The sequence below is a fragment of the Chroicocephalus ridibundus genome, chromosome 9 (assembly GCF_963924245.1).
Source record: "Chroicocephalus ridibundus chromosome 9, bChrRid1.1, whole genome shotgun sequence".
In the NCBI taxonomy this organism is placed as follows: domain Eukaryota; kingdom Metazoa; phylum Chordata; class Aves; order Charadriiformes; family Laridae; genus Chroicocephalus; species Chroicocephalus ridibundus.
In genome coordinates this window covers 36,726,750-36,739,517 of record NC_086292.1, presented here as the reverse complement: position 1 = coordinate 36,739,517, position 12,768 = coordinate 36,726,750, and the positions used below count along the sequence as shown (strand labels likewise).

Genomic DNA, 12,768 nt, shown 5'->3' with positions numbered 1-12,768 from the left:
CCTCTTTCAGTTTAAAACCGTTACCCCTTGTCCTGTCGCTCCACTCCCTGATCAAGAGTCCCTCCTCATCTTTCCTGTAGCCCCTTCAGGTACTGGAAGGGGCTCTAAGGTCTCCCCGGAGCCTTCTCTTCTCCAGGCTGAACAACCCCAACTCTCTCAGCCTGTTCCACAGCAGAGGGGCTCCAGAACGCGGTTGGGCCGAGCTCCTCCACCAACGCCAAGCAGCAGCAAGGTCTATCGCCCGCCTGGGGCTGATGGAGAACTTGTATCGAGACCTGACGGCAGTAGAGCAGGGGGGCTGCGCCCAACGAGTGCTAGCGAGAGGAAGGTACGCCTGCGCGCAGTAAGGCCGCGCGGGCAGCCGGCCGCCGGGGCGGGCGCATACGTGAAGCGTGCAGAGAAATGGTCATGTTCGCGCTGCGGCCGGGTCCTGCCCATCCCCTCTGACAGGCCCTGCGGCTGTGCCCACGCCCGCCTTCGCTGCTTGCTCGCAACGCCACCCGCTACGTTCATAAGCCGTTCCCGCTTCCTCGGCACGCCTCGGTCGCGGCCTATCGCCGACAGGCGGTTACCGCCGGTAATGGCCGCGGGGCGCGTTCCCTTTAAGAGCGGCCTCCCTCCCCGGGGCCGTGCGGCGCTGCGTACGTGCGTCACTGAGCGGCGCCGCGGCGTGGCGGCGGGCGCGCGGCGGGCCGTCCCCTCGCCATGGCCGACATGGAGGAGCTCTTCGGCAGCGACGCCGACTCGGAGGCCGAGCAGAAAGGTGCGGGGCCGCCGCTTCCCCTCATTCCCTCTCTCCCTCCCCACCCCGCGGCTGCCCGGGCCGCGACACCGCCTCAGGCGCGGGGAGGGAGCGGGCCCGGCCTGGCGACGGGGCCGGGGACGGGGAGGGAGCGAGCGAGCGGTGTGCGGGATCTCTCCGCCCCTGACGGGGGGCAAAAGCCAAGCGTCTGGGCCCAGGCTGGCGAAAGCAAGGCGGGTTCCCTGCTTGCCCCTCGGTACCTGGATAAGTTTCAGCTGTCGTCAGTGTCTAAAGAAAAACGGTGGAACAGCTCCCGATTCGAGTCGCTTTTACATCTTTAAAATGCTTCTCTCAATCTCTGTAAACTGTTTTCCAAGGCAGTTGTGCCTTTGTTTTCCTGCTTGAAACGTTGTTCGCCAAGCTCAGCGTTCAAGAGTAGCTCCATGGTAACAAACGCATCAGGATGTGTGAGGCAGCTAACTTGGATTAAAGAAACGATGACAGTTTTAGATTTGTAGCATCTCATAAGTCATATATGTGTATTTACATATTTTAAGCCCTCACTGTTTCAAATGTTATTTTCTTCTTTATAATTGCTTATTCTTTATACAGCTCCAGTATCCTAGATCATAGCTTGTGGTTTGAAACTTTATGTGGCATCCATAATTTTTCATTGTGCCTTTCATTGGCTGTTCCTTTATTGCTAGACACTATTTTATTGTTCTAGGTAATTTTTATAGTTCTTTCTTACAGTTCTCTGTAAGCTCTATGGCTTTTTAGAGGTTGGGGGGGGGGTTGTTTGTGTGTGTTTTTTTTAAAGCGATGCCCATCATCTTGTGTGCATCCTTATAGGGGCATTCTAGCTCTTGAAACGGCGATGTTTGTTTTGCAGATTCCGATTCTGGATCTGAATCTGATTCCGATCAGGAGAATGCTGGCTCTGGTAGTAATGCTTCTGGAAGCGACAGTGACCAGGATGACGACAGGGAGGCAATAAAACCTAGTAATAAGGAGCTATTTGGAGATGATAGCGAGGATGAAGGGGCATCCCATCACACAGGGAGTGACAACCACTCTGAACGATCCTACAATCGCTCTGAAGCTTCGGGACATTCGGAGCATGAAGATAACGATCAGTCAGACGCAGACCAGCACAGCGTTTCAGAAGCTGCTCATGATGATGAGGAGGATGATCGGGGGCATGCCTCAGATGAAGGCAGTCATCATTCAGAGGCAGATGGTTCCGAGAAAGCACATTCGGAGGATGAGAAGTGGGGCAAGGAGGACAAAAGTGATCAGTCAGACGATGAGGAGAGGCAGCAGAACTCCGATGATGAGGAGAGACAGCAGAACTCTGAAGACGAGGAGAAAGTGCAGAACTCTGATGAAGATGAAAGGCCACAGATGTCTGATGATGAGGAAAGACTCCAGAACTCAGACGAGGAGAAAATGCAGAACTCAGATGATGAGGAGAGGCCGCAGGCCTCAGATGAGGAGAAGATGCAGAACTCCGATGATGATGAAAGGGCCCAGCATTCTGACGAGGAGAAGATGCAGAACTCTGACGATGACGAAAGGGCCCAACATTCCGATGAGGAGGACCAAGAGCATAAATCTGGTAGGACGGAATATAGTGGTATGATTTGCTTCTGGTTTGATCTCTCTATTTTATTTATATTGGCCTGAAAAGATTCAGACTTCAATGTAAAGGCATTAATCGTATAGCTTTCAACTATAGTCATCTTTGTAATGATTTTTTTATGCCATGTTTTTAAATTCCTTTTCATCTGACTCAACTTACTAATACAAAGGAATTTTAAAATACATGGAACAAAATTTTTAATTTGCTGAGAATAATTATGCTCCTTAGTAGAGTCTGCAAGGGGCAGTGACAGTGAAGATGAAATTCTGCGAATGAAGCGAAAGAAACCAATTGCATCGGATTCAGAAGTGGACAGTGATACAGAAGGACAGAAAGGTAAATGGGGGCATTGTTTTGTGGATTTTTGGTTCATTTAATTCTCATCTTAATCACGCCATTGATCTACTACAGAACTTGATAAAATTGATAGCGCTTGCTACATGGTGTAACTATAGTGCCAAGGAAATAACAAATCGGCATAGCAAGAATTCTGTCTGGGGAAGTACAGGCTGTGTTTCTGCTGATTGTCTCTAGTTAGCTCTGTCAGTCTCTCAGTCTCTTCCATGAAAGACAGAGCTTTTCTTTTGCAAATGTTGTTTCACACATTTTTACTGAAAGATGTTAAGAAATGGTGCCTCTAATCAGAGCAGCACAGAGAATTTATACTGGTTTTTGTGATGTTTAGCTGGCTGAGAAAGAGGTATTGATTCTTCTGAGGGGCAAAACCTCCGAAATGCTTAATAAAGTTGCTGTTTACAAATATTTAAATTGTTTACTTGAGTAAAGGATGATCTTACACTTGTTCTTCTGTTGCTGTTTTTCAACTAGATTCTCTTATTTGATAGAGCCTTTCCAGGAAAACATACCTGGAATCCTTAGCTTAAAAATAATGGGAAAACTGTTTTTCAAGATAAGAGAATAATGCGTGCCTCATAACATTTGCAGCTTTTAACCTTTGTAGGTGATACTAAGCGGTAATAAAAGTGAAGGATGTGTTAATCTTTTTTTCTGTGAGCGTGCTTGCATGTAGGGGTGTGTGCGCGCATATATATGTTTGTTTTAAAATAGTAATTTTTCTGCTCAAGAGCATGCAGATGTCATGGATCTGTTTGGAGGTGCAGATGACATTTCCTCAGGAAGCGACGGAGAAGACAAGCCACCAACTCCAGGACAGCCCATTGTGAGTAGATTTGACTTTTGAAATAATTAGCATGCCATTCCACTCTGAAGTGTAGAACACCGATGAGGTTTGCTAATATTTTAGTGGAAAAAAAGGAGTAACAGCATTAAATAAGCATTACAGATCATTTTGCCCTAGCTAAAAGAATTATTAAAGCTTCATACATAGCAATAGTAGATGCATTCATTTATCTGCCTTCTTCCATCCCTGCTACACTTTTTGTACTTGAAAGAAATATAATGGGTGATTTTGATTGCCATCAAGTGAAATACAAAGTCATAGCTGTCTTTGGTACCTTAGTACAGCTGTTTGACAAATATTTTCATGTTGTGTCTTGATAATACATAAAAATATTGTTTTAATCAGGGAAAAGTTGTCCCCCACTTACTCTCCAGTGCTTAGCTGAAAACTGTATGTCAGCTCCTTTGCTGTTTCCTTACTGTCTTTGGTCTCTTTGAGTTTCCAGTGGTGTTTGAAATCCCTTTAAGTGGCATATGAAACTGCTGAATTGAATTGCTTTCACTAAAAATGCGCAAGTTCTTTTACCCAAAGCATCTTGATCTCTCTCTGTGCACACGGATGACATTTCTTTAAGCAAAATGTAAGTGCTTATTAGAGCAACAGTAGCCAGACTTTTTCACTTATGCTCCTATTCTCCTTTCTTTTCATTAGGATGAGAATGGACTGAGTCAAGAACAGCAGGAAGAAGAACCTATTCCAGAGACTAGAATAGAGGTAGAAATACCGAAAGTAAACACAGACTTGGGTAATGATTTGTATTTTGTGAAGCTGCCCAACTTCCTTAGCGTGGAGCCCAGGTAACTGCACGTTAAATATGTGATTGATAAGGTTCCCCTATATTGCTTTTGTTTCGGTGATACAATTAGATTTGTTGTTCATATTTAAAATGGTTGACATTAAGATGCACGCTTTTGGTTGTGATCGGTCAATAGTAATATCTATTGTTGTTATCTAATCAAGTGCTGACTAATTTTCTTATGAGCTTGAGTTTCAGCTTGATTTAATAACTTCCTGTCTTCAAAACCAATACGATTTAATTGAAAGCACATGCTATCAGTTGACTTTTACACATAGGCTCTCGGATCTGAAAGACAAATGCACAGGATCTTTGTGCACTTTTGAGTGATAAAAACATCATTTTGAATTTTAGAATAAGCCCTTTTTTATTTGTGTGTGCTAAATGTGCTGTTTAACTATGAAGAGGCTGGTTACTCATTTTCCTATTTACCTAACCCAAGGTAAAGAAATTTTCTGCAATTCATAAGGAGAAACAAAATAAATTATTAGAGTTGGTTTTGATGTTAGGTTTGGCCCTAAAGCCCACGCTCAGCACTTCTTGCAAATTTATGCATTATTTAATAGGTGTCTTGTTAGCTGGCAGTGTAGCATTGTTTCTGTTGTGGGTTAGTTAAATCATTCTTCCTGGCGTTCGTGCTATAGACTGTTTCAGAAGAGAACTGTTAAGAATCCAGTTAGGGGCTGTAATCAATGAGGAGAGTCCTGGGGATCTCTGGGGGTCAGGCAGAACTGAAAATAGGATCATATGGTAGCAGAGTCCATTTATCGCTTCTTTCCCTTGCAACAGCCTGGAAGTTATTGGGAAGGGGAGGCTAGGGAATGGCCTTCCGCCACTCACTCCCACCACAGTCAGGTTTTTTGAAGGAAGAGAGGGAAAAACAATCTCATCTTCCTTTCCCTCTGGAAAGGATGGGGATTTGAGATTCAAATAAAAAAATTACAAAGATTGTGCGCTTAGAAAATCCCTAATTCACCACATTTATAAAAGAATAGTTTTTATTTTCTCTGTACAATATTGTATGTATTTTGTTCCAGACTTAACCCTGACCTTGTCGTCCTGCTACTAAGGAAACAGTATTTTCTGAGGCAGACGTGCTTTCTTTAGCTAGAGCCATTTAGAGGGTCTGAATGTTGAAGTGGCTGCAGTTCACAGCAGTGAAGATGCTTGGGTGGGCCTCCTGTGGTGGAGGATCAATGCAGTAAATTACATTACTGCAGCAGCGGCTGTCTCACAGCTGCAGTGCCTGCTGTTGTGTGCAGCGTATAATTTAAACCTTTCAAGTACCTGCTATTTTGCACAACTCGAGAATAATCTGGATTAATTTTTAGAAGAATAAAGACTGTATTATATAATTTGTTGCAGACCTTTTGATCCCCAGTATTATGAAGATGAATTTGAAGATGAGGAGATGCTTGATGAAGAGGGCAGAACTAGGTTAAAACTCAAGGTATAATGTTAATTTTCTTTTTCTCTTTTACACTCATCTAGCCATGTTTCTTCAAAGTCTTTCAGGTGTTTTTGAATAGTGTTTAGAGTTATGGTTCAGATTGTGAAATTGTGGACCAGTTCAGCAGTCAGGAAAATTGATCCATTTTAGTAATAAATTAAAAAATGCTTGACAGCTGCATTTCCCCTATAAAAGCACTACATTTCACCTTAATTTCTTTGCACCATGCAGCAAATTATCTAGTCTTTCCGGCTGTAATTCTTGACCTACATAGAATATGTTTTACCACAGTATCCCTTACTATGTGTTAGAAAAAGTGTTTTGTGGGTTTTTTTCCCCGTAGGTGGAAAACACAATACGATGGCGCATGCGACGAGATGAGGAAGGGAATGAGATCAGAGAAAGTAATGCGCGGATAGTCAAATGGTCAGATGGAAGGTGAGTTTGCATTTTTTTCTATTGAAGGAATACAGTTGTTCTTACAGTGAAATGCCACGGCGTGCTGAATTGGAAGGTCAACAAACTTTGATGTCAGTTCTGCACAGCAGAAATCGTGTTAGTCTCTGCTTAGTTTGGATTGAAATATAATTATTTGCTATATATAAACCAGAAACATTAAGGCTTTCTCCATTTATAAGTGAAGCAAACCCCAGACTGTAGTGGCTTTATCAAATAACTGATACATGAATCTCTTTTAAGCATGTCTCTCCACTTGGGCAACGAGGTGTTTGACGTGTACAAGGCGCCACTACAGGGAGATCACAACCATTTGTTTATCAGACAAGGGACGGGTCTACAAGGACAGGCTGTTTTCAAGACAAAGTTAACCTTCAGGTAAGCATGCTGTGCTATATCAAATGTTGGTACTTCTTTTGCAATTGAGTGTTGTAACTAGCATATAAAGATAAGACATAGCAGTTCGTAAACCTTCAGAACTTAACTTTTTTATGAGAATGTGCTGTTTTTCAAGTCAATAATTCAGTAAGATTTTTCCTAAATTAGGTGTCACAGTTTGAAAGGTTAATATACTGTTCGCTGCAATATGTAGGCTACCTGTATTTTCTTATCTATATTTTAATTTGCATTTTTAAGTGCAAGTCCTCATCTGAATTGGAAAGAATATTAATATTCCCTAAAATTAACCTTTCTTCTGATGCGCAATTGCTATCAAGATGATCATTATGTCTTGGGATATTGATGTGAAATATGAGGATGATTATTTAGGCTGCTAATGGACTGCAGATGGTTTGCTGAGAGAGGAATTGATGTCCCCAGTAGCTGTTACAATGCACAGAAACAAAATAAATTTAAAAAAAAAAAGGAAAAAAGGATGATGCTTTTACTTTTGTGCAGGTGAATCTTTGAAACATTAAGTATGCTGTCCTTTAAAAATGGATACGTTCCTTGAAGAAGTATTTAACCCAGAGCAATTTTTTAACAGGCCACACTCTACGGACAGTGCCACTCACAGGAAGATGACTCTGTCTCTGGCAGACAGATGTTCAAAGACCCAGAAGATTCGTATTTTGCCGATGGCAGGTCGTGATCCAGAGTCTCAGCGCACAGAAATGATTAAGGTATTGTGGTATGGAACTCTCTTATCGGCTGATTTAATCTAAAAAAAAATCACAACTGTAATATAGCTGAACATTTCTGAACATTTTATGACTTTATGAAAAACAGAGAAACAGAGTGTATTTGGAGTTGTTAGCCATGGGTGCAGTTTGCTTAACCTTACAGATTACAAAAAATCAGAATATGTACAATCTTTACACTGCTGTGAAATTGTTTCAAAAGTTACAGTAGAATGCAGTGTGCTCTTGAGTTGGTTTGTGGTTTTTCTCCCCTCAATCTTTATATATTGCTTCTTTCTTTGGACAGAAAGAAGAGGAGAGATTAAGAGCTTCCATTCGCAGAGAATCTCAGCAGCGAAGAATGCGGGAGAAGCAGCATCAGCGTGGCCTGAGTGCAAATTATTTGGAACCTGACCGCTATGATGAAGAGGATGAGGGAGACGATGCAATCAGTCTAGCAGCTATCAAAAACAGATACAAAGGTGGCATCAGAGGTAATAATAAAACTTAACAGCACATAAGTAGTGCCTGTGTGATTCAGATGGATTAGTTTCATAGGAGAGTCCTGGTAAGACTGTATTTTGCCAGTTCATTTGATACACAAGGAGGCATGAATTCAGTTTGTATAGTTTATTTTGTTTATCTGGAGTTAGATTCTGCCAGCTTTTTGTGGGACTAAATGGAAGAGAATTACTTTTAGTATTCTCTCTTCCCCATCAATTACGGATGAATATTTTTGTTTTCATTTTTCTCTGTAGAGGAACGTGCTAGAATCTACTCTTCTGACAGTGATGAAGGCTCAGATGAAGATAAAACACAAAGACTACTTAAGGCAAAGAAACTTACTAGTGATGAGGTGAGAAAAAGATTTTGTTCGTAAGCTGCTCGTTTTCAGTCAGGAACGTTTCCTACACTAAACGTATTTTATTTTTTTTAAAGCTGAGAATTTTGTAGTTTCATTTATGCTGTGATGAATGTATTATTTGACTTGGCATGCTTTCCATGGTAATTAATCACTGATTTCTTACATACTGCATTAGTTCATAGACCTGAGTGATTCCCGAAGGAGGTCACTTTTGTTATTGCTGACTTAAAGAGGGAAAAATTTATGCAGAGTTATGTAAAAGTGACTTTACCAAAATTATGTCAGGAGTTAGAAGACTCAAGATTGGAATCCTGGTGCAGTGTTGTCTCCTAAGCTGCATCGTCCTCTTCTGTTTATTTGGAAATAGCAGAAGCATTTTCACGTTGTATTTCTGCTCTTTTAAATAGAAGAGTTAAAAAACTGAGTTAATGTCCGTTGCTAAATAGGTATCCATCACCCAAGTACCATCCTAAACATGAGGCCATGATCAAGTTAACTGTTAGCTCCAGCAGTAGTGCTGTTCCCTCTTCTAAAATTGTGTTTTATTGGTTTGTAATTTATCACTGCTGGGTATATGCAAATGAATCTTTGTGTATATCGTGTCTTGAGGTTTAGGTCATTTCAAGTAATGTCACTTCTTCTGATACAGCACTACAGTGTAACGCTTCTCAAAATTTACAGATACCGTTTCTGAGATTAAAACTTAACTGTTTTCATCCAGTGGTAGAAGTGGAACCAGGATGTATATGGACTCTGTCCCGTAGCAGCTGTACCTGTGTAGTCTATTAGCCTGACTCCTGCTTCTCGTTGTGAAACGCTCCTGTGGCAAAGAGCCACAGGACATGTACTGTGCACCTCGGGATGCTGAAAGAGGGGGGAATTCTGGAGTTCATGACAAATGGCAGTCAATGCAGGCTCTCTGGCTTCCCACCGCCCTGTTCAAGAGGGAATTGGGCTGGGGCAGCGTTTGGCCTACTTGGTTTTAGGAGCCCATTAGTTTGATTGCTTTTAGACATCACGAGTTCTGTATGACTGTCACCTTGCTGTTGATCTACATAGTGCAGCCCCGCGTTGCAGGTGTGCTTTGCGTCTCTCTGAAGCTGAGCACGGCTTAGGAGCTCTGCTGATGGTCACCTTCACTTATGTGGCAGAGTAATAAATACAAACTGACTTAGCTTAATAGGTTCTCATTACTACCTTGCAGGTTGAGAGAGGTGTTTTTATGCTGGCGTGCTAGTTTGATTAATCTTCCTGTCCAGTTTTAGTGTAAATTATATTTTATTTAAAAGTTTATGCATAGAATATCACACAGAAGGTTAAAAAAGGAAGTTTGAGTAGATCAGAGTAAACTTAACAGAATATTTTGTAATGCTTTATATCACTATTTCCTTTAAGGTATTATTTTAATGGTTTAAATTATTTTAACTATTGCCCTAAGATTTCTTTCAGTTGGTTTCCTACAGTCATATCTTGTGTACTATTCTAACAGCTGCTGAAGTGGCTAGAATCTTATTCTTGAATTTTAGAGGCTTCCCTAAGAAAACATCCTTTTCTTCTCAAAAGAGTAATTTTGCAGCGTAGCTTGCTGTGTGTCCTTCTAGTGAAGGAATGTGTGTCAGACTTCTGTAACCACAGTTGCTGAAATGCCGAAGTTATGTTTAAATGACCAATACAGGACATAGTTTTCAGTATGGCACATACCTCTATCATGTAAGAAATCTTAATTTTTGAAGGAGTAAGTTTGCTCTCATTTGCATTTCTATATTGTGCTTCCTGCAAACTTCTCGGGAGGCATGTCTGTCTTCCCAGCCCGTTAGATGTTTACCGCATTCTGAGTGCGTGTTCTTGCTGCTGTGATGCTACTCCTTTTACATGGTCAGCTGAGTATTTCCACTAATAGGCACTGTAATATGAAGCAGATGTAAAAATTAGTTTTTCTTTCAGAGAAATAGATTCTGGCTTTTTATTACACATTGAGGAAAATGTAGTATTTCAGAAAATACAACAGTAATCCAGGAGACGGCCATAGCGAGGCATGTAGGTGAAAGTGTAACTTCGTGAACTCTGTTAGTAGAAATTGAGTTGTTTGTTTACAAGACAGTACTAGTCGCTATTTCATGATATAGCGATATCAGGACTTCGCAGTTCCAGTCTCTCAGAAGAAAGGGTCTAGTCGACAGCATTTCTCTGCTGCTTGAGGAACGACAGCCTCCATTTTAAAATTACATGACTTAAACCTTAGTATTCCCATCAGGGCCACAGAGGGGTGCTACAGTATTACCAGAAAAACTCAGTGCTGCATAACTACTTACTTTCAGTCACCACGTAGGAAGTGGGGTATTTGTAGTATGTATCCGCATACGTGAAACACTGACTTCCGTGTACACAGACTTGTGCCGTGTTGTTGACTGACAGCACATAAAAGCAAATCTTTGTCCTGATAACAATTTGTTACTGTTATTGAAAGCATCAATCTATTATTAATACACCTTATCACCACACAGCAAGTAGTTTTACTATTACTGCGGTTAATGGAGATATTCTGCTAAACAGGAAGATGAAACACTGAACAATAGCCTAGCTAGATTACAAAAGAATGCCCGTTCTGAGGAAGAAGCTATCATTGAGAATCCCACCCCTACTAATTTCTGTTTTCCATGCTTAAAATTCCTTCCTAACCAAGATTCTCATCATACTAACTTAATATGTTAATACAGAATAAAATGCTTTGAATAAAAAAAATATTCCTTACAGTTCTGAAACTCAATCTCTGCTGCTTCTTAAAATCCAAGTAATATGTGTTGCTTTTAAAACAAACACAAAAAAAAAACAAACACCTAAAAACCAAACCAACAAATGGAAAAAGGGATAAGGTTACTTAGACCTGAAGGTGATTTGAGTTACTACTTGGTTCTTCATGCCAAAATTGATTTTTTTACATTAACCCCTGGCGATTTGCAGTTTGATTGAACATTTTCATAGTGTTCCTATTTAAAATGCTGTTTGGAAGGATGATTCAAACTGAACTGGTGTAAATGCATGTGGAATAAAAGTCACCCCGTTGATTCTATATTTAGGTGCTAAAAATTGGACATCTAGCCTATTAAAGTCATTATTTGCTTGCAAACAATTAATTAACAATTAAAGTCAGTATTGCTTGCAAACAATTAATTAACTCAATGATTTGAGTTCGTTTGACCAGCTCTTTGAAGCCTCACAAACCATTATATTTCTTGGACCGTAAACTGTGGTGTTGATTCTCAGTACTAGTGGTTTCTCATCAGTTTTTTTCCTTTATGCCAGAGTGGTGTGTGGGTTTTGTGTTTGTTTTTTTTTTTTAAATTAACAAACAAACAAAATGTCTGCCTGCTTACTGAATTTCTTCTTTGCTTCAGTAACTCTAATTTAGGGCATACAAGTGTCAATACCCTGAAAATATAGCAAAGCTACACAGGCTGCCTGCAGGGAAAGCTTCTGTGTATTGAAAAATCCACTACGAATTCGAGGAATTGCCCGGGCTTGTAAGACTTGCTGAGAATGATTTTGCACCTGCCATAAATCCAGACTGTGACACACATTACTTCCGTGCCACAGTTCAGTTTGAAGCAGATATGGTTGCACGTCCGTTGAGGTAAATGGAGCTGCAGCTGCGTTGTGGACTCTCTTAGGCTGGGGTTTGGGACCGGTAGCGATGCTGGCTGAACTTATAAAGTACTGGTACATAAGCAGTCCTGCATTGCAGTAACACAAAATGGAAAAACTAGAACTAATAAAGAAAGACTTTGAGGTCTTTTTGTTGTTCTTCTGAGTTTCTTATTTTAGCTTGAAGTATGTTGGTTTATTTTTGTCCTTTTTTGCCTTTAGGAAGGTGAACCTTCTGGAAAGAGAAAAGCAGAGGATGATGACAAAGCAAGTAAGAAGCATAAGAAATATGTGATCAGCGATGAAGAGGAAGATGATGACGATTAAGGAAGCACAAAAGTTGACTCTTTTTTATATATATATATTTATATATATATTGTACAGTTCTCTTACAGCAAAGATGTAAGTAACCATAATGGGGTTATTTTGATAAAGGAAAATTCCATTGAAGTCTGCATTTCTGGTGTGAATAAAGTTTTTTGACTTCCTTTTACTTTTTAAGATTTTTCTCTTATTGCAACAGGGGTCATGACAGTGCCATCTTTATCTTGCACGGTACGTTTCAGTTGTAGTAACTGGTTGTCCAACTGAATTAATCAGTGATTTCTACTGAGTTCATTAGGTGAAACCATTCTAATCTTTATAGAATGCTTAAATGATAAGTTTGCCTGACAAGGGTATGGCAGTTTAGCTTACCGTTTGTACGGAAGGGTTGGAAGAACATATGATTGGTACAGTCTGGGGTTTTTTTCCTAGATAGTCCTTATTTCCTGTTGACTCTGGACAGTACATTACCGTGCTGGTGTATTTTGATGACTGGAAATATTTCTTATCGTGTTTGAGTAAACTGTGAAGT

The 12,768-nt window shown here is 40.7% G+C and overlaps 1 protein-coding gene across 4 annotated transcripts; it reads left to right on the top strand.

Annotated features, from left to right (window-relative positions):
* Positions 1 to 620: 620 nt before the first annotated feature.
* LEO1 (LEO1 homolog, Paf1/RNA polymerase II complex component) lies at positions 621 to 12,397 on the top strand. 4 transcript variants are annotated; one of them, XR_010072552.1, is made up of 13 exons: positions 621 to 763; positions 1,635 to 2,360; positions 2,613 to 2,720; positions 3,470 to 3,564; positions 4,237 to 4,382; positions 5,747 to 5,831; positions 6,175 to 6,269; positions 6,531 to 6,665; positions 7,273 to 7,408; positions 7,713 to 7,899; positions 8,164 to 8,261; positions 11,666 to 11,901; positions 12,135 to 12,255. XR_010072552.1 is itself a non-coding variant. In XM_063346619.1 (12 exons), exons 1-12 carry the CDS (start codon positions 706 to 708, stop codon positions 12,237 to 12,239), a joined length of 1,971 nt encoding a protein of 656 aa, XP_063202689.1. In that variant the 5' UTR covers positions 621 to 705; the 3' UTR covers positions 12,240 to 12,397. The 4 variants fall into 4 exon arrangements, 3 of the variants coding, with proteins under 3 accessions (XP_063202689.1, XP_063202688.1, XP_063202691.1); XM_063346619.1 differs by lacking the exon at positions 11,666 to 11,901 and having other exon boundaries at positions 2,616 to 2,720; positions 12,135 to 12,397; XM_063346618.1 differs by lacking the exon at positions 11,666 to 11,901 and having other exon boundaries at positions 12,135 to 12,397.
* Positions 12,398 to 12,768: the final 371 nt, after the last annotated feature.

Excerpts from the sequence above, each read along its gene's own strand:
- LEO1 (XM_063346618.1), top strand. The coding sequence starts at position 706 with ATGGCCGACATGGAGGAGCTCTTCGGCAGCGACGCCGACTCGGAGGCC. Across the intron at positions 764-1,634 it reads CTCGGAGGCCGAGCAGAAAG|ATTCCGATTCTGGATCTGAA; the intron begins GTGCGGGGCCGC and ends TTTGTTTTGCAG. Across the intron at positions 7,409-7,712 it reads AGCGCACAGAAATGATTAAG|AAAGAAGAGGAGAGATTAAG; the intron begins GTATTGTGGTAT and ends TTCTTTGGACAG.